The sequence below is a fragment of the Sus scrofa genome, chromosome 14, assembly GCF_000003025.6.
Source record: "Sus scrofa isolate TJ Tabasco breed Duroc chromosome 14, Sscrofa11.1, whole genome shotgun sequence".
NCBI classification, from domain to species: Eukaryota; Metazoa; Chordata; class Mammalia; order Artiodactyla; family Suidae; genus Sus; species Sus scrofa.
In genome coordinates, this window is record NC_010456.5 from 28803179 (window position 1) to 28823392 (window position 20214).

Here is a 20214-nt window from a genome sequence, read left to right on the forward strand (position 1 = left end):
TTAAACAATGGCCTTGATGAGCCTGCAGGATCTGGCCCCGCCCACCTCTCCATCTCACTGCCAGCTTCCCTTACCTGCCTGGGGTCTCCTCCTCCAATCTGTGCCTTGACCAGGTTCAGCTCATTCTTTGCTCAGGACCTTTGCACGGTGCCATTTGGTCCCTCTGCCTGAAATGCCTCCTTGCCTTTCAGCTCTTGACCTAACTGGTTTCTTTCCACCCTTCAGGATTCTGTTCACATGTCACATTTTCAGGGATTTTTATGACCATCTTCCTCCCCTTCATGATTCTGGTCACATTTTAAATTTTTCTTCAGAGCATTTATTACTCTGGAATTTTTATTGATGACTAGTTGATCATCTGTCTCCTGCATTAAATGTCAGCTTCATGGGGGCCAGAATTTTTTCTATTTTGTTCATCAGGGGAGCCCTAGCTCTTAGAAAGTACTTGGCATGTAATAGAGGCTTGATAGATATTTTTGGTTGATTGAATGACTGAACAAAAAAGAGAACAAATGAGAGAAAGAAAGAAACAGAGAGAATGAATGAATGAACTTTTTAAGAGAACTGAAAAACAGAAGCAAATGAGTGAATGAGTAAATAAACGAAAAAATGTACTAGAGTCAAATGAATTGTCTGAAGAGGTCTGGGATCCCAGAGACCTACCCTACCCTGAAATGACTTCCCATAAGCATTAGCCTTGGCAGCCCTCGTGTTGGGGGCTGGACACCTGTGGCACAGAGGTCCGATACCATCCCCACTGGGCCTGTCCCTACAGGCAGCCTCTCATCCAGCAAGGCATCCCAGGATCGAAAGCTGACGTCGACACCCCGCGAGATTGCCAAGTCCCCGCACAGCACCGTGCCCGAGCACCACCCCCACCCCATCTCACCCTACGAACACCTGCTCCGGGGCGTGAGTGGGGTGGACCTGTACCGCAGCCACATCCCGCTGGCCTTTGACCCCACCTCCATACCCCGCGGAATCCCTCTGGATGCAGGTGCTTGTCCTGGACCCATAGAACCCTGCAGCATCAGTGTCAGCCCAGGGTCTCCTGCAGCATCCAGGCTCCCACTAGTTGGGGAAGGTGGGGCCTAGAGGTGGGGAGACCCAACAGTGCAATCATGTCAACAGTTTAGGTTAGAATTGCTCTTAGGAGTCTGGGGGACATGCTGGGTTAAACATTTTTTCAGTGGTTTTCTTTTCCTGAGGGACTTATCAGTGCCTTTAAAATTGCAAAATTCAAAAGAGGGCTCAAGAGTGAGCGTTCCCCAAATGGACATGATCTTAAAGTCTGTCTGAAAGATGCAGCTCTTAGGTATTTGAGTGGTCCACATTTTGGATGCCCTGTGTTTAGGAGAACTTCGGTCCAAAGGATGTTATCAGTAAGAGGCACCTGCATGCATTTTGGGGAGCATGAGTTTTTTTACTTCTAGGCTCTCAATTTCTTTGTTGGGGACGGCGTTGGGGATAAGCCGTGGAGGAATTAAGACAGGCAGGGGCATTCCTGTCCAAGGTGTGGGCCGGCCTGACCTTGCTCCCCTTCTCCTAGCAGCCGCTGCCTATTACCTTCCCCGGCACCTGGCCCCCAACCCCACCTATCCACACCTGTACCCGCCTTACCTCATCCGTGGCTACCCCGACACAGCGGCGCTGGAGAACCGCCAGACAATCATCAACGACTACATCACCTCACAGCAGATGCACCACAACGCGGCCACCGCCATGGCCCAGCGAGCCGACATGCTGAGGGGCCTGTCGCCCCGAGAGTCCTCGCTGGCTCTCAACTACGCCGCCGGCCCTCGAGGTGGGTGGGGCTGGGTGTTGCCAGGCAAGTAGATAGGCAGACCTCCTTCATCCAGGATTGGCCTTATTCCGGGTCTGCCTGGGCTCCTTGAGAGCGCAGATCATGCACAGGTGTTTGCACACGCACGTCCTCACCCAGGCGGCTAGAGTGTGGTCACGTTAGAAGCGGGGGGGGGGGGTCACTGTGGTGAGAGCACGCCCAGACCTGGCGGGTGGTTTAAAGCTGTGTGGGGGTGTGCGTGTGCCTGTGTGTCCTCTTGGCACGTGGTGTCCTTGGAGTTCAAAAAAAAAAAAGATGGAAACGTGAAGCTCTTTGAACTTGGGTTCCGAGGGTGGGGTATCCAGCCCGCAGGCAGCTTGGCCCCTCTCCTGCTGGTGACGCTTCAGCCCCCGGCCCTGCCTCCTCTTGCAGGCATCATTGACCTGTCCCAAGTGCCACACCTGCCTGTGCTGGTGCCCCCGACACCCGGCACGCCGGCCACCACCATGGACCGCCTCACCTACCTCCCCACTGCACCCCAGCACTTCAGCAGCCGGCTCAGCAGCTCCCCGCTCTCCCCAGGTGATGCCCCCACCCCTCTTCTGGGTGCCTTCTCTAGCCCACCCTGGAAAACAAGTCTGGGGCCCTTCCTATCCCCGGGACTGAACCTTGGGCCTTTGGGTTTCCAGGAGGCCCCACTCACTTGACAAAACCCACGGCCACGTCCTCTTCCGAGCGGGAGCGGGAGCGCGATCGGGAGCGTGAACGGGAGCGGGAGAAGTCCATCCTCACCTCCACCACCACGGTGGAGCATGCGCCCATCTGGAGACCCGGTAGGACATCAGAGGCCCTTCCCGCGCCCCAGGGGTTCGGGCGGCTGCGTAAGGCCTGCCCCTCTGATCCCACAGCCTGTCTCCCCCAGGTACGGAGCAGGGCAGCGGCGGAAGCGGCGGCGGCGGGGGTGGGGGCGGCAGTAGCAGCCGCCCCGCCTCCCACTCCCACTCCCACCAGCACTCGCCCATCTCACCCCGGACCCAGGACGCCATCCAGCAGAGGCCCAGCGTGCTGCACAACACCGGCATGAAGGGCATCGTCACCTCCGTGGAGCCCAGCACGCCCACGGTCCTGAGGTGGGCCAGGTTGGCACAGGGGAGGGGACAGGCGGGCGTGGGGCTGGTCTCTCCATGCAGGTGCCAGGTGCACAAATGTACCGATGGCTTGGGAGGTAAACAGGAGGGTGGGTGATGGGTGGGCAGGCCAGGTGATGGGTGGGTAAAAGATGGGGGGGCAGGTGGACAGATGATGATTAGGTGATGGATAGGTAGGTGGAGAGACAGATAGGAAGCTGGTGGGTAGATGAGAGGGTGGATGGATGAGTGAGTAGGTAAACAGATGGGTGACTGGATTAGATGGATGGGTAGGTGGATAGATGAATGGGTGGATGGGTAGTTAATAGATGGCATAGATTGCCAGTGGGTAAGCAGACAGATGACAGGTGCGTAGGTAGGTCGATGGGTGGCTGAGCTAGATGAGCGGCTAGGTGGGTGGGTAGATGGATAGGTGACAGTGGGTGGGTGGATGGAGTAGCCAGAGCCGGCCCTGCAGGGGTGAGCAGAACACTCCAGGCAGAGGGGACGTTAGGAGCCCTGTGTGGCCCCTGGTAGCTGAGGCGGAAGAGCTGCCCTCTCTAACGCCCAGTTCACGTGGCTCCGGCCAGTCTCTAACCACCGCCCTGGCCCACCCTCGGGGCCGCCTCTGCCCTGGTGTTCCGGCTCTTCACACAGCTTGCTCATATCCTCCTGTGTCCTGAATGGTCCCAACTCACGTGCCAGCCCATCCGAGGGACTCCCTGACCCCCTGCCAGAGAGTCCCCTTGCCTTGCCTTCGAGCAGTTGCCAGGCTCTTGGTTTAATTGATCTGTTAGCACATGTGGAGTCTGTCTCCTCACCTGGAACGGGAGGCACTTTTGTCTATTGTGTCTTCTGCTATATCCGCGGTGTCTAGAACAGTGCGTGATGTAGGGTGGGTGCTCGGTAAAAGTTTGGAACTGATGAGCTGATGGGATGGATGGTGGCTGGATGGATGTATGGACAGAAGGACAGATGGATGACCCAGATAAGGCCATGCTGCCCAGGTCCCCCAGACCACGGTCAGAAGGGTTGGTTCTGAGAGCAGTGGGCATCGTAGAAGCTGTTCTGGGCAGTGGGGACTCCTCGGGGTGTCAAAGGGAGGGAGTGACCACTGACCCTCCCTCTCTGCTCCCACAGGTCCACATCCACCTCCTCGCCTGTCCGCCCCGCTGCCACATTCCCACCCGCCACCCACTGCCCACTGGGCGGCCCCCTCGACGGGGTCTATCCCACCCTCGTGGAGCCTGTGTTGCTGCCTAAGGAGGCCTCGCGGGTCGCCCGGCCCGAGCGGTCCCGAGCAGACGCCGGCCACACCTTCCTCGCCAAGCCCCCGGCCCGTGCAGGGCTGGAGCCCGCCTCCTCCCCCGGCAAGGGCTCCGAGCCCCGGCCCCTGGCGCCCCCCGGCTCCGGCCATGCGGCCATCGCCCGCACCCCAGCGAAGAGCCTCGCGCCCCACCACGCCAGCCCGGACCAGCCGGCACCGCCCGCCTCAGCCGCGGACCTACACCGGGAAAAGACTCAAAGTAAACCCTTTTCCATCCAGGAATTGGAACTCCGTTCTCTGGGTAAGACCACCCTGACAGCGGCCACCTTCATAGACGCGATAATCATGCGTCAAATTGCTCACGATAAAGGGCCGCGAGAAGGAGGTTCGCTGGCCAACGACTCCCCTCGCGATGGTAAGACTTCCGGCCCCGCCGCCCACCCACCCCGTCTTGTGGCCTACAGATATTTTCAGATCTCTGCTTTTTATTTTTTTCCCCCCATTTTTTGTTGGTTTTGGTATTTTGGTTTAAACTCGTCTTCGTCGATTGCACGCTCTGATGATTCCTCAAGCTGCGCCCACCCCCTCTGACGGGGGGCACCTCATCATTTGCACATCGTTTTATCATGATTTTTTTTTTTTTTTTTTTGGATTTTCGCTTTTTTCCTTTAATGAATGGATCTGTGATTTTGACTTCAGCCGCGCCTCCCATCTCCCCCTTTGCGCCTTTGTTTGGGGAGCGGGGCTGCGGAGGGGCTCAGGCTGGTGCCTTTGCCTGCTGCGCGTGCGCGCGTGATTCGGAGGACGTCTCCCCCTCCCCCGAGGCATACGGTGGGGAGAAGATGGGGAGGGGGCACCCCCACTTTCCAGGAGGAGCTGGGGACCTGACCTCTGCGTTCTGTCCAGGTGGTGAGGGAGTCTTGGGGATGCTCTGGCCCCGTGTCCCCCTTGCTGACCTGCCAGCCAGCGGCCCCAGGGAACAGGGGACTCTTCTGTGCCTGCCTCCCGCCCTGGGCCCCAGCCCAGGGTTCCTCTGTGCTGGAGCGGGGACTGTGGGGGGCTGCAGACCCACGGACAGTGGGACCTGAGCGTCACTCCCGCCACACCCCCCACTGACCTCACTCCCTCACCACCCCATCGCCCCCTTCCGAGAGACTCCCTCCCCCATCCTACTCTCCCCCCTGCCCCCACCACCTGGGTCTGTCTGTCCTTTTCCTACCTGTGTGGCTGGCCCGCTCTTTCCCCCTGGGTCTCTCTCCATCTCCCTCAGCCTGTCTGTTTGCCCTTGAGTCCCATTCTCTTCGGTTTTTCTCCATCTGACCCTCTTTACCTCCAGCCCCCTCCGGCCTTCCTGGGTATGCCCCCAGCCCTGCCTGGTCAGAACCGCCCCCCCAACTCTGGCTCGCTCCCTCTTTCCATCCTCCCAAATCACACCCCCTGCCCCACCCTGGCCTGGGGGACCAAGCCAGCATGGGAGGCGGGCTGGGAGGGGCAGCCTTGGCCCTAAGTCCCCATGATGGCTGACTCAGGGCCTCGCCTTGCTGCAGGTTACCACGGCGGCAGCTACAGCCCTGATGGGGTGGAGCCTGTCAGCCCCGTGAGCTCACCCAGCCTGACCCACGACAAGGGGCTCCCCAAGCACCTGGAGGAGCTCGACAAGAGCCACCTGGAGGGGGACCTGCGGCACAAGCAGCCAGGTTAGGGCCCGGCCCCACCCCCATGCCCCAACACGCCACTGCCCTGTGAGACAGGGATAGTTGTTACCCCATCACACAGATGGGGAAATCAAGGCACCCAGAGGTGGAGGAATTGGTCCTGTCCCACAGTTCAAAGGGCAGAGCTGGGATTTGAGGACGGCAGCCCCGCCAGGCACATACCTTGCCCCCCGCCCCAGCCACACCCTGACCAGCTCTGCTCTGCCTGCAGGCCCGGGAAAGCTCAGCGGCGAGCCTGCACACCTCCCACACCTGCGGCCGCTGCCCGAGAGCCAGCCCTCGTCCAGCCCGCTGCTCCAGACCACCCCAGGGGTCAAAGGTCACCAGCGGGTGGTCACCCTGGCGCAGCACATCAGTGTAACTACCCCTCCTCATTGTCCTTGCACCTGGGGGGGGACCAGGCCTCGAGGAAGGGAGGGGAGGGGTCCACACACAGTCTGGTGGGTAACGTGAGTCCTGGTCAGGTGGGCCAGGAATCTGGGGGTTGGTGAACAAGCCATGCCAGGGGTCCCAGGGCCTCGAACTCAGCTGATGGAGCCTCAGGTGCACAAGCCCAGGGGTCGCATCTTACATACAATGGCCAGTGGGATCTGACCCATCTGGGGGGCCCAGTTTGAGAACCCAGGCTAACCCCCCCATCCCAGGCACTTGGGGGCATTGAGGCTGCTGTGGACAGTCGCACCCAGGGGAGCTAAGAACTAAGCCCCAGGGTTCTGCCCTCAAAGCTCAATCCAGCCTTCACCCCCACCTTGGAGGTTCTGGCTGGATTCTGGCACCTCACCCCACACCTGTCCCCTGACCCACGGCCTGCAGGAGGTGATCACACAGGACTACACCCGGCACCACCCACAGCAGCTCAGCGCACCCCTCCCTGCCCCCCTCTACTCCTTCCCCGGAGCCAGCTGCCCTGTCCTGGACCTTCGCCGCCCACCCAGTGACCTCTACCTCCCACCCCCGGACCATGGCGCCCCGGCCCGTGGCTCACCCCACAGCGAAGGGGGCAAGAGGTAAGCAGGGAGGGAGTCGGGGGTCGCCACCGGCCAGACACCGGCCTTTAAGATGTCTGCTGCGGGAGGGTTGAGCTCAGCAAAGTGCGAGGCCGCCTGGAGCCATTGCACAGATGAGAAACTGAGGCTCGGGGAGACCAGAGCATTTTTGCTCAAGGTCATGGTGCTGCCGCACAATAGCTGATACGCACACTACACTCTGGGGGGTCCAGGCTCTGAGCTAAATACTTCATACCTGTTAACCAGGATTCTCACCACAACCCCAGGAAGTATAGGCAGTGTTATCCCCACTTCACAGATGAAGAAACTGAGGCATGGAGAAGTGAATTCACTTGCCCACAGGGACACAGCCAGTAAGTGGCGGAGCTGGGATTTGAACCAGAGCTGTGTGATTTGAGAGCAGCTTCCCAACAGGCACACAGGCACTGGTGCTCCTGGTTACCCCTGGGGGCCCCAGGGTCAGCGAGGAGAGGGGTGGGGAGGGCTCCACGCTAGGATGAAGGGGCCATTCCGGGCAGGGCACAGAGGTGGGAGACAGCAGGATGTCTTTGGCGGAACAGTGGGGTCACTGGCGTGGAGGTGCAGCATGGGTTCCACAAAGTGCCTCCTGCAAAACGACCTCTTCTTCTTACACAGTCCAGGAGCTGAAATCCTTTTACATTCTCAATGCGTTATTTTAAATATATATATATGTATGTATATAAGAGCAAGAGAGAATTCATGTTGTGGCTCAGAGGTAACGAACCCAACTAGCATCCATGAGGACACAGGTTCAATCCCTGGCCTCGTTCAGTGGGTTAAGGAACCAGCGTTGCCGTGAGCTGTGGTGTAGGTCGCAGATGCGGCTCAGATCGGGTGTTGCTGTGGCTGTGGTGTTGGCTGCAGCTGTAGTTCCAATTCTTCCCCTAGCCTGGGAACCTCCATATGCCACAGGTGTAACCCCACCCCCGAAAACAACAACAAAGTATACAAACGCCTACAATAGTTACTATCCGGCCCTTGAGTAAAAGCTAAGCCCTGGTTTGATTGAGGCAGGGCTCGCCAGGGGAGTGGAGTGAGGGATGCGTCCCCTTTGGGAGCAAGTACCCCGAGGTCTGACCCCTGCTGGGACCCTCTCTCTGCCCAGGTCTCCAGAGCCAAGCAAGACGTCGGCCCTGGTCAGCGGTGAAGATGGTATCGAGCCAGTGTCCCCACCAGAGGGCATGGCAGAGCCCGGGCACCCCCGGAGCGCCATGTACCCACTGTTGTACCGGGACGGGGAGCAGGCAGAGCCCAGGTACCTTCATGGCAGTCCCCTCCCCTTCCTGGGATATTCAGGACTCAGGTTTTTGTCCCCTCGAGGCCCTGGTCCACCTCTGCGCAGTTGGGGGATTGGCAAGGGCTTCCGGGTACAACTGAGGGGTCTGTCAAAACTTGAGGTCTCTCAGCTCAGGCCTGCACTTGGGAATCTGAGAAGTAAAGAGCGGAATGTGCTGGACCAGGAGTTCCCATTGTGGCTCAGCAGATTACAAACCCAACACTGTATCCATGAGGATGCGGGTTCAATCCCTGGTCTCACTCAGTGGATTAAGGATCCATCCTTGCTATGAGCTCTGGTGCAGGTCACAGATGCGGCTCAAATCCTTCGTTGCTGTGACTCTGGCGCAGGCTGGTAGCTGCAGCTCCAATTCAACCCTTTGCCTGGGAACTGCCTCAGGTGTTGCCCTAAAAAGCAAAACAAAAAAATAAATAAAAAATAAAAGTAATAAAATAAATATGCTGGACCAATGGGGACCCAGGGGTGGGATGGAGGCCGAGAAAAAAGCCAGGCCCTGGCCTCAGGGAAAGATGTCACCTGAGCCACTCTGATTCCCTAGGCCTTTTTCAGAGGATCCTCTGTTGCAGGTGGACAGGTGTGACCCACCAGGGCAGCTGGGGTTCTCCAGAGATGCCCTGAGCCCAAGAATAGGTGAATGACACAGGAGATTTCCGGAGGCATGGTCCCTAAGAGCTGGGGGATGCTGGCACAGGGTGGGAAAAGCTTCATTCAGAATTTCTAAGGCAGTTCAGGTGGTCAGTGCCCCATCATCAGGGGTGTGCAAGCCCAGCACCAGGTGAACTGACCCGGGTGTCTGTTCCTCTCAGCAGGATGGGCTCCAAATCTCCAGGCAACACCAGTCAGCCGCCAGCCTTCTTCAGCAAGCTGACCGAGAGCAACTCGGCCATGGTCAAATCTAAGAAACAGGAGATCAACAAGAAGCTGAACACCCACAACCGGAACGAGCCAGAATACAGTAAGGGGCCTGCCTGTCCCTGGGAGCTGGGGGGCTGGAGGCCAGCACAGCAGCGGAAACCCGCAGCCAGATGGGCCTGCTGGCTCTCCAAGGAGGCAGTCGGTCTCCCTTTTGGCTGGAGCTGCTTGCTGGCACAAATGTGGCACCTCGAATGGTGCCTGGCACACAGGGGGCGCTCAGGGAGTATGTGCATGAACAGGCCTGTGCTAAGCCCCATACCGGGGGCCAAGGGCTGAGGTCCCGCCCATACACAAACCCCGCGTGTACCCATTGACAGTGCTCGTCACACGTGTGATCTGTTCCCCCGTTTATGTGGTTACTGGACATAAACCCTAGCTTGGCTCCCCCACCCTTAGCACACCCTCCAGAGAATACCTGAGTGAGTGAATGAAAGAATGAAGCATCATCAGATCCCCAGCCCCCAAAAGCTCATTAGCCAGGGGAGCTGGGGTGGGGGTTATTTTTCTCCTTCTGAGGCTGGATCACAACCTTGCAGGTAGCCACTGGCCCAGGCTGGTCAGTCCAGAGCCTTGCTAAGTGCCGTGCCCGAGCCAGCAGTCAGCTGGTTCAAAGTGCAGAATCTCAGGTCCTGCCCCCGGCCCTGCTGAGTCCCTCTGCATTGCCCAAGCTCCCGGGTGGGCTGCCTTGCTTAGACCAGCCAGGGGACAGGTCGGGACGGGTGATATCCAGGACCTGTGGGCCCGTAGGCCTCCCCCATCTCATCGTCTCCCCCTCCCCCACCCAGATATCGGCCAGCCGGGGACAGAGATCTTCAACATGCCTGCCATCACCGGAGCAGGTAACCCTTCACCCTGAGCTGCACGGCCACCAGCCCCATTCCCAGCCTCCCCTCCCCTGTCACTGTGCGCCCTGGGGAGGTCAGGCTGGGCTCAGGACTGGAAAGGAGCTTCGGCGGGCAAGGGGTGGGGGGGGCTCAGAGGTCCCTGGGCCTCACACCAGCCGTAGCCGTGGTGACAAGTGGTCTTTCTTAGTTCAAGTGTGTCCCCTTCTGTGGTCTCTACAAACCCTGTAGTAGGAACAGAGACCCATGTGAAGGCTGCTGAGTTTCCACAAGGAACCCCTTATTTGGAGGTTAATTTCAAGGCCTCCGGGTACGTTTAGTACAATACTAAGACCACACGTAACTGCCTAGAAACTTACCCGGCTTGTCTGTTGGGGTCTCCGATGGGGACTCGGGTGTGTGGACGGGGGAGGGGGCCTTCAGTGTCCAGGCTGTACTCAGGGTCCCTGTGGCCATTTTGTATAGAGAGAGCATAAATTTTCAGTTTGACTCGACAGTTCCAGCCAGGGAACAGTGCAGATGTGTCACAGAGATGGGTATAACATTCACATACATTGTTAAGCTAAAACTTGAGCCTTCCATGATGTTTTGAGGCCCTTGGGGTTGGACCCCTAGCCTCTGGTAGGGACCACGTGGTGTGTTTCTGTTGCCTCCTTAGAAGCACTGGGGTGGGGCTTGTCAGAAGTACCTTGGTGAGTCTGGGCCGGAGGAGCCAGTGCCGTCTGCGGGGGCGGGTGGGCGGGTGGGGGGCAGTGCTGAGCTTCCCTGGGGACCAACACAGGCCTTGAGCTCGGGGAAGGTGGTGAGTGGAAGACAGCCATTGGATTTTATCAGGGGGCCACCAGGGCCTTCGGGGGAGGGCACGGTCCCACCTGGAGAGTGACCCTCCACCCAGAGACTAGACAAACTGGGGGCTTTGCTGAGCCTCCCGCAATGGGGGAGAAACCACTTGGTGGAAACAGCAAGATCTTTAGAAATGAATGTTTTCAGAATGTTCCAAACCGTCACCAAAGCAGCAGACACACAGGGGCCTACATGTGAAGATGTGTGCAAGCCAACTTGTACACGTGTACGTAAATTAGATTGGACTCTTTGTTTCAAAGCAGTTTAGTCCACACAAGATATTTCCCCAGATGCCCATCTCTGCTGCTTTAGCTCTGCTTTATGAGTGGAGATGGTCAGCTTCCTGTCTAACCCCAGCGGGCTGTGGACCCCATGACCTTGGGTGGAAGGCTCAGTAACGTCTGTGATCACTGGAATGCTCACCTACCAAGGAACCATCGTGACCTGTATCCCTCACAACTATTTTTTTTCCCCTTTTTTTGGCTGCTCCACAGCATTTGGAGTTCCCAGGCCAGGCATCAGATCTGAGTCACAGTTGTGACCCATGCTGCAGCTCCAACAAGCCAGATCCCCAGCCCACTGTGCTGGGCCAGGGATCGAACCTGTATCCCCAGCGCTCCAGAGATGCCATCTATCCTGTTGCACTGCAGCAGGAACTCCCATTTCTCGCATCTTTTTTTGCCACTTCCCAGTGGTTTTGTTTGTAGGATCACAAGTGCTGTTTCTTTTTCTTTTTTTTCTTTGCCCCTAGCACTCAACCCCAGCTGGAAATTTTGCTTTTTCTTGATGGATATCCCTTTTTTGTTTGTTTTTTTAAGTGCTAATTTAAGTGCTTAGGAACCCCATATTCTATCCATGAGGATGCAGGTTGGATCCCTGGCCTAACTCAGTGGGTTAAGGATCCCACGTTGCCCTGGCTGTGGCGTAGGTCGCAGATGCAGCTCCAGTTCAACCCCTAGCCTGGGAATTTCCTTATGCCATGGGTGCGGCCCTGAAAAGACAAGAAAAAATGCCCATAAGAGGCATATTCCCCAGAGTTTGCAAAAGTCCCCAGAATGGTTCACGAGAAAACGAGAGAGGGACAGAAAACCTGGTCAGCAGCAAAAGAGACTGAACTGGTGTGACTTCACAGTGGGTGTCTAGAAGGATCTCGGGGACGGTTGTTGATGGGACCACTTTGTGCCAGGGTGGCTGGGCCAGGGGCGGCCGTGCGATTGTCTCCAGCTCTGCCCTGTCCCCCGCACGCACCGTAACTGCATGGCTGCGACCCCACCGCACCGTCCGTCTCTTCACCTCTTTCTCCTCACGGCTCCAGGCACGGAGAGGGGGTGGGAGGAGAGTCAGGCCCAGCTTGGGGGGCAGGCAGGGGGCCTGATGGACCCAGGCCTCGCAGGTGGGGGTGGCCGGAGGACTGCCTGGTCTCCTTTCTTCCCTCCCATCCTCCCAGCAGCATCCCCCCCACCCCCCAGGAACCAGGGTAGACCCCCCCGGGCCCAGTACTGAGCTCTGGCTTGACTTAGTTTCCCAGCAGCCCTTCCTCCCAATAAGGCAACCCTCTGATTCCCCTCCCCACTTCTGCTCCCTCTTTTTAAGGCCACTTGGAATTTTAAAAAAGAAACGGGAGTTCCCGTTGTGGCTCAGAGGGTTTTGAACCCACTTAGTATCCATGAGGATGAGGGTTCGATTCCTTGTCTCTCTCAGTGGGTCGGGGATCCTGAGTTGCCCGTGAGCTGCGCTGTAGGTTGCAGACACGGCTCAGATCCTGCCTTGCTGTGGCTGTGGTATAGGCTGGCAGCTGTAGCTCTGATTCAACCCCAGCCCAGGAACTTCCGTATGCCGTGGGTGCAGCGCTAAAAAAAAGGCAGCAGCAGCAGCAGCCCCACCTGGGATCTGGGGACCAAAAGGGGCCTCTGATTTCCCGGAGGACAGTGTAGGAATGAAGCTGGGGGGATGGTGGTCCTCTAATCTCCCCAGCCCCTCCCCCGACCCCTGGGAATTCCCAAAAGAGCTTCCAGGGCCCAGGTCAGAGGGCGCCCTCCCGCCCCCATCGCCCCGCAGGAAACGTCAGGGGGGCAGACAGGGAAATCGAGAAACGTTGCTTTGCCGAAATGTGCTCACTGTGTATTCTCTCTCCTCCTCTCTCCTCTCTGCTTCTCCCCTCCCCCCTCGGCCCTCTGGCCCTCCTGGCCCCTTTGTGTGTGTGTCTCTCTCCCAGGCCTCATGACCTGCCGAAGCCAGGCGGTGCAGGAGCATGCCAGCACCAACATGGGGCTGGAGGCCATTATTAGAAAGGCGCTCATGGGTAAATATGATCAGTGGGAGGAGCACCCGCTCAGCGCCAATGCTTTTAACCCTCTGAATGCCAGTGCCAGCCTGCCCGCTGCTATGCCCATAACCGCTGCTGACGGACGGAGTGAACACGCTCTCACCTCGCCAGGTCTGCAGGCCTCCTCCGCCTCGGCCCTCCAGCCCCACCAGCCCCGTCTGTCCCCACCCCGGTGTCATTAATCCTCCCGCCTCCGCGTTCCTCTGACCAACCCCCCTCCCCTGCCCTCCAGCTTTGGAGCTTGTGACTTTATTTTTTGTGCGTGTTTGACGTGGTCCTGGAGTTGGCTGATCCCAAGCAGGGTGGGCACCCCCAAGTGTCCGCGTCTCCCCCTCAAGTCCGCCCTCCGCCCACTGGGCCCGAAGGAGCTGCTGCTTTTCTAAAAACACACCCACTGCTGCCTGAGCCCTGCCCGCCCCCCTCCCCTGCTGGACACAGGTCCTGGGACGCCCGCGTCCTGGCCCATCTTGTGTCCCCTTGGGGGGAAATCAGGCCGGAGTGAGGCCCCTCCTTCTCCGTGTGGATCAGAGGGACCCCTGGGCTCACGCAGCCACGCCGGTGGGCCCAGAGCCTACTGGGGCCATCGTGCGTGTCCACGGCTGGCCCTTGGGCTGATGAGGAGGAGACCGATGTCTGTGTGTCAGACGCAAACTCAGACGAGTCACAGGGTAACCAGGCGGGCCAGCTTGCCCTCCGCCCTGGCTCCTTAATCAGTACTCTGCACATCAGAGCGAGGGCCAGGCTAAGAGATCTTGAGCCCATTTTTCTGACCTGGACACTGTGGCCCCAGGAAGTTTCTGGACTTAAGGGGGACCCAGGCCTGGCCTGCAGGGTCCTGGCTTATCTGCAGAGGGCCTGCAGCCTGCCCAGCCCCGATACAGTCTTAGGGCAAGGGTCAAGGTCAGGCCAGCGGCTTTGAGGCTTTGTGCTTGGGGTTTCAGCCCCTGGTGGGTAGGTGGGCCTCAGGGCAGCCTGAGGAGGCTTTGCAAATCGTTCTATCCACTCCCCTAGTAGAAACCCTCTTCCAAATCCAGGCTCATGGCTGGGTCTGGCCATTTGGTCGACCTCCTTAGCTTCTATGGGGTTGAGCCCTCCGTGAGGTGCCCGGGAAGCAGGTGGCCGGGGCCCCCACCCACCCACCCCTGCCCCAATAGCACCAGCACTGTCCTCATTGTCCAACGTGGCCCCTTCCCTGTGTCCCCCAGCAGGTGGCGGCGGGAAGGCCAAAGTCTCTGGCAGACCCAGCAGCCGAAAAGCCAAGTCTCCGGCCCCAGGCCTGGCGTCTGGGGACCGGCCGCCCTCCGTCTCCTCCGTGCACTCAGAGGGAGACTGCAACCGCCGGACGCCGCTCACCAACCGCGTGTGGGAGGACCGGCCCTCATCCGCAGGTGGGCACCCGGGGTGGGCAAGGGGCCTGCCAGCTGCCTGGGAACCTACTGGGTGCAGAGCGCTGATCAGGCTTATCCTGAGAAAACCCCAGGGCCCTGGGCAGCTCGCAGATGGCAGGTAGGGGGAGGGCGTGATGAGAGGAGGATGAAGGACTTGGGAGGTGACAAGAGAGGGTCATGAACAGAAGCGCATCTCAGGCTCAGGGGATCCCTGGGGAGCCCCCCATTTTCTCTGTGAGCGCGAGGAGGTCCCTAGAGTTTTAAGCGGGGTTAGGTGTGGGGTCTACCCCAGGTTCGAGAGATCCTTTGGCTCAGAAGAGGCCCAGAGGGCAAGGGCGGGAACAGCGAAGGAGCACCTGCTGGTCCAGGCAGCAGGCGGCAGGGGGCGTACCAGTGGGAGTGGAGGCAGGGACTGGCGGCAGAGTCAGAAGGCGCCTGGTATGGCCGAGGAAAGGTAGGTGGGTGAGCCCCTGGGGCCGCCTGGCTCACAGGGCCTCCTGGGCGTCTCTCGCCATCTCTCCGGCAGGTTCCACACCTTTCCCCTACAACCCCCTGATCATGCGGTTGCAGGCGGGGGTCATGGCCTCCCCGCCCCCGCCTGGCCTCCCCACGGGCAGCGGGCCCCTGGCCGGCCCCCATCACGCCTGGGATGAGGAGCCCAAGCCGCTGCTCTGCTCGCAGTATGAGACGCTCTCTGACAGCGAGTGATGGTCAGAGCGGGGTGGGGGCCGCACCAGGGCCCAGCGAGCGGCCGGAGCAGCGGACCGAGGAGCAGGGCGGCTGCCGACTCCCCCCGCCGAGGAAGGAGCCCCTGAGTCTGCCTGTGCGCCCGTCTGTCCGTCCATCCGTCCACAGCCGGCATCCTTGCCCGTCTAAAGCCTTAACTACGACTCCCGCCCTGGCTGGCCCTGTGCAGTGACCTTACTCAGGGGATGTTTACCTGGTGCTCGGGAGGGGAGGGGCCGGGGAGGGGGCGCTGGCGGCGTGTGGTGGCCACAAGCATGCAGCCGGGGCGGCCAGGGACCCAAAGCAGGACGACCCATGCACCTCCCATGCCACTGCCTCCCCCCTTAACGCATTTGGAACCAAAGTCTAAACCGAGCTAGAAGCCCCCGCACCCTCCCTCTGCCTCCATCCCGCTTAGCACTCTGGACAGACGGACACAGGCCTGTCCAGGCCCCAGCGCTCTTGTCCCGGTCCCCACGGGCTGCCCCAGCCAACGAGACTGCTGGGAACCAAGGCAGGCACGGGCGGGCGAAAGGGCGGGTGCCGCCTGGGGCGAGCGGATGCTCCGAGGAACTGGACTGTTTTTTTTTCACACATCGTTGCCGCAGCGGTGGGAAGGAAAGGCAGGTGTAAATGATGTACTGGTTTACAGGGTATATTTTTGATACCTTCAATGAATTAATTCAGATGTTTTACGCGAGGAAGGACTTACCCAGTATTATTGCTGCTGTGCTTTCGATCTCTGCTTCCCGTTCAAGAGGTGTGTGCAGGCCGACAGCCGGTGACCCCATCTTCTGCAGGACCGAGGGGGCGGGGGCTGCCAGCTCACGAGCCCCCCTGCGTCCTCCCTCCCTCCCTTCCTTGGGCAGAATGAATTTGATGGGTGTTCTGTGACCGCCATCTGCGCACGGCGGTGGCGTCCTGTCATTTACACACGTTGTTCTCATTAAAAAACGAATTATACTCGTGTTACAGAGGCTCCTTCTCTACCTTGGACCAGACAACCCAGGGGGGCAGGGGACTGGGGCGGTGGGGACCGGTGGGAATGTAACCCTGCAGGGGACACAGGCACATCCCCTGACTTGCCGGGCTGGTCCCCTTTGCAGGCAAATGTTCACACCCACGGTGAGGATGTCACCGTGCCAACAGTGAATAATTACAACCCACGGTAAGAGTAATGATTTTCACACCCATGAGGAAAGTATCAGATGTTCACACCCCAGGCTGTGAGCCTGAGGGGTGAGGGTGGGGGGTCTGCATCCTCAGGGACTCTGCCCAGCCTCCCTAGCTCTCAGTTTACCCTGTGAGCCTGTGCCATGAGGCAAAAACAATCAGCAGGCTTTGGAGGCCCAGGAGGCTCAGCCTGGCCCCTGGGCTGCACTACTGATGCTGGCAGGCAGGTGGCAGTGTTGGGCCAGCAAAGGGTTTTATCCTGGGTGGGGCCTCCCTCCATCCAGGGTGCAGGCCAGCCCCCACCTAGAATCCAGGATGGGTCGGGTGTGCTGGCCACAACAGCCACCAAGGGTGGTCAGCTGTAGTGAGGCCAGAGTGATGTGGGGGTGGGGTACAAGTGTCGGCCCACATGGTCATTTCTGCCAGCCCCCTGTCTCCATGGCCTCAGAATTGGTACCACTTGGCACTTCTGTCTTTGCTGAGGGTTAGCGGCACAGCCCCCATACAAGGATGTTCGCAGGGTGTAAGGAGACCTCTCAGCCCCCAAAGGGTTCATCCCTTCTCAGCTCCTCTCTTCTCTGGGTATTTACTGACACACCACAAACTACTGGACAGAACTTCTCAAGAGCAAAGCTCTTGTCTTCCTCTTCCCAACCCTGTTGTTGACTGAACCCTCTGGCCACCACGTTGAGCTGAACTGACACCATGAGAATCAGATTCAGTAGGAAAATAGAACGTGATTTGTGAAGTGCACAACAGCTGTTGGCTTAGGATGGTGTGAAGTTGGTCAAAATGCAGATTCCTGGGCTCTGCCTAGAGGATATGCATGATTTGGTAGGTCCAGGGCGGGGCCTGGGAATCGGTTTTCATCTAGCAGCCCAGGTGCTTGTGATGCCAGTGACTTGCAGCGCTCACTATGGTGGTGGGGGTGATGCCCCAGGTTGGAGCTAGACCCTGGCCACTTCACTTGCATCTGGCCAGCAGGTCCCCAAGACACTAGGGTTGGCTTCTGGGACCAGGTGACACAGACACTGTGACAACTGAACTGGAGTAATCAGGGTGGCTTCTTGGAGGTGGTGGTTCTTAAAGAAAGGATGGACCGAGTGGAAGAAACCTGTATGGGCAGAGGTTGGAGGAGGACACCGGCGGGGGGGGGGGGGGGGGGCGGGAGGACAGGATTTCTGAGAGGGAACAAATAACGCCCAGTAAGGTAATTTGCTGGTTTTATGAAGTTGGGGGCTTGTTGGCTTGCAAGATCGCTGGATGGATTGAGGGAGAAACAGGCTAGGAGACCAGTGCGGGGCCAGTATGGGGAGCTGGCACAGTAGAGAAGGCCAAGACAGAGCCCCCTTGCCCCTGGGATGGGGTCGAGGCCAGACCACTTATGGGGCAGGTGAGGGGCCCTATGACGTGCGAGTGAGGGGTCACTGTGGAGCCAGCTGCCACTTAATGGCCACGTGACCCTGGCCAAGTCATTTGAACCCTCTGTGCCTCCGTTTCCCCATCTGTAAAATGGGACCGTGATACAGCTGTGAGGAGTGCCTCAGAGAGAGGATGTTTAATTCGGCCAAGACATGGTTTACTCGCCTGTGCACGAGTCACAAGTGGGACAAGGCAAGGAGGGAAGACAAGAATGTGTTCGCTAGGCTAGGAGGGAGGAGGAGAAGCTTCAGCTGATCCGGTGAAGCCTATCTGCTTGTTAACGTGAGTAAACTGATTTGATCACGGGCAGCTGGTGGGAGGGCTCCCTGGGCTTTCGGCCCTAGGAAGGCTAAGAAGAGGCCTCAAAAGAAATCGGTTTGGGAGTTCCTGTTGTGGCTCAGTGTGTTACACACCCAGCTAGTATCCATGAAGATGAGCGTTCGATCCCTGGCCTCACTCAGTAGGTTAAGGATCCCGCATTGCTATGGCTGTGGTGTAGGTCGGCAGCAGCAGCTCCAGTTTGACCCTTATCCTGGGAAGTAACATGTGCTGCAGGTACGACTCAAAAAAGAAATGGGTTTGTTTTCAAGGATTCTCCAGGAAGCTACGAGGGTTGAGCTGTGTTGGCCATGTGGCAAGCTGCCTTCCACCCCACCGCCTCTGGATTTCAGCCAGATCCTGCTTCCTCGTTAGAATTTGTCACCAGCCACCTCACAGTCATTGGGAAGATTAAATGCGTAAGATGCTGACAGCGGGGCCGGGCCGTCTGCAGGCAGTGAGTGCTCTGTGTACGCATCAGCCGCCACGGCTGCTGTTCTTGTGGCTACTCTGGGGAGAGGAGACGGGACAGTGGACGGAGTATCTGTTGGGGATGGGGGAGGGGAGGCTTCCAGGTTGGATGTGAGGCCTGCGATTGGCAGGGGTGACAGCAGAAGAGGCGGAGGCGAAGGGAGTCGGGACGAGTGTTTGTGGGCCAGAGCCAGCCCTTGAGCGTGGGAAGTGTTCCTGCCCCTGCGAGAGACGGACGACGCCCTGAGCTGCCCCCACCAGGGTCCCTGCTCAATTCAATTGCAGCAGAAGCTTTACGGTCCCAGCCACCAGGGAGGTGAGACCCTGTGCCCGTTTTGCAGATGCTTAGAGAAATTAGGGACAGGCTCTTTCCAGCGCCGTGCCCTTCCCCTCCCAGGGGCCTTAGAGAGGGACATCTGCCCCTCTGGGGGCTTGCCTGATGCATCGGGATCGGGAAGGGGGGCTGGGAGGAGGGCAGTCGATGGAAGGACCTTTTGCAGGCAGCATCCTGAGCCTGGGCAGCGGGGCACACTGGCCTCCAGTCTTTATTTGGGGGTTAGAACTCCCAAAGGGCTGGGGCAGGATTTAGAGGAAAGTAGCACCTCTTTCTGCCGGGGTCTGAGGAAAACCGGGGTGCGCTTGGGGGCCCACAGCCCGTGCGCCCCACCAACTTCCTCTTCCTCCCTGGCTGGGCCTCATGGAGCCCCCTGCGTACAAGAGGCAGGCTGGGGTTCCAACATCCCCAGGGAAGGAGAAAACCTTTGGCAGCCAAAAGACCCTTGGAAATATTCCAAGTGCAAGAGAATGACCTTGCTCGCTTCTCAGAGGCATGCATGCTACCTGGTCCCCAAGGAGACACTGAGATGGAGTTCAGAGAGCATGAGGCCCATCAGGGGTGACACCGGCAAAGACAAAGGGACCAGAAGCAGGACCCAGCAGGGACTAAGTCTTGGTCAACCAAGAGCCAAGACCCATGGAAGGGGTCCCATCCCATCTAGCTCCCACCGGCTGGGCACCGGGAAGGGCCTGGCTGCAGCTGGAACACTATAGCTGGAGGCCATCAGCTGCTTGTGTGCCTCAGAGGTGGCTTCTTGCAGAAGGACCCCAGGGGCACCGCCAAGGTCGAGGATTCACTGGCACCATAACTGCACGTGTTGGGAAGCCCCGCCCATGTTTCCTTCAAAGTGGACAGATTAGAGTTGTGACTGGAAAGCAAAGTTGAATCTTCCTGGTGCCAGCGATGTACCCCCCAGGCATGCATGTTTGCATAGAATCCCCTCTCTCAAGAACATGTTCCAAGGCTGCTTAATGTCTCCCTCATTGCGCTCACAGTCTGGGGTTCCAGAGGCCCCTCAAGGACAAGGATAAGATGGGAAGATGTTGTAACATGGTCAAGGCCACTGCTTAGTGGAGGCAGCTCAGGGCCCTCCTCCAGGGACAGGGCAGGTGTTGGGGGGTCCACCGAGGCCCAGCATGCAGAATGCAAAGCATGGGAGCATCAAACATGCAATTCCCAGGACCTTCCTTGAAATCGTCCCCCAGACAAGTCCCAGCCTGGAGCCTGGGCCTCTGC

The 20214-nt window shown here is 58.8% G+C and overlaps 1 protein-coding gene across 1 annotated transcript in view; it reads left to right on the top strand.

Moving 5' to 3' along the window:
* The window catches only part of NCOR2 (nuclear receptor corepressor 2), a 176631-nt gene extending 160405 nt beyond the window's left edge, over nucleotides 1-16226 (top strand). The window contains 15 exon segments of the mRNA NM_001044576.1: nucleotides 776-997; nucleotides 1553-1804; nucleotides 2216-2365; nucleotides 2473-2616; nucleotides 2706-2913; nucleotides 4051-4478; nucleotides 5725-5874; nucleotides 6104-6249; nucleotides 6706-6899; nucleotides 8026-8175; nucleotides 9024-9172; nucleotides 9918-9971; nucleotides 13033-13119; nucleotides 14352-14531; nucleotides 15058-16226. Coding sequence (NP_001038041.1) covers nucleotides 776-997; nucleotides 1553-1804; nucleotides 2216-2365; nucleotides 2473-2616; nucleotides 2706-2913; nucleotides 4051-4478; nucleotides 5725-5874; nucleotides 6104-6249; nucleotides 6706-6899; nucleotides 8026-8175; nucleotides 9024-9172; nucleotides 9918-9971; nucleotides 13033-13119; nucleotides 14352-14531; nucleotides 15058-15239 — 2696 coding nt within the window. The 3' untranslated portion in view covers nucleotides 15240-16226.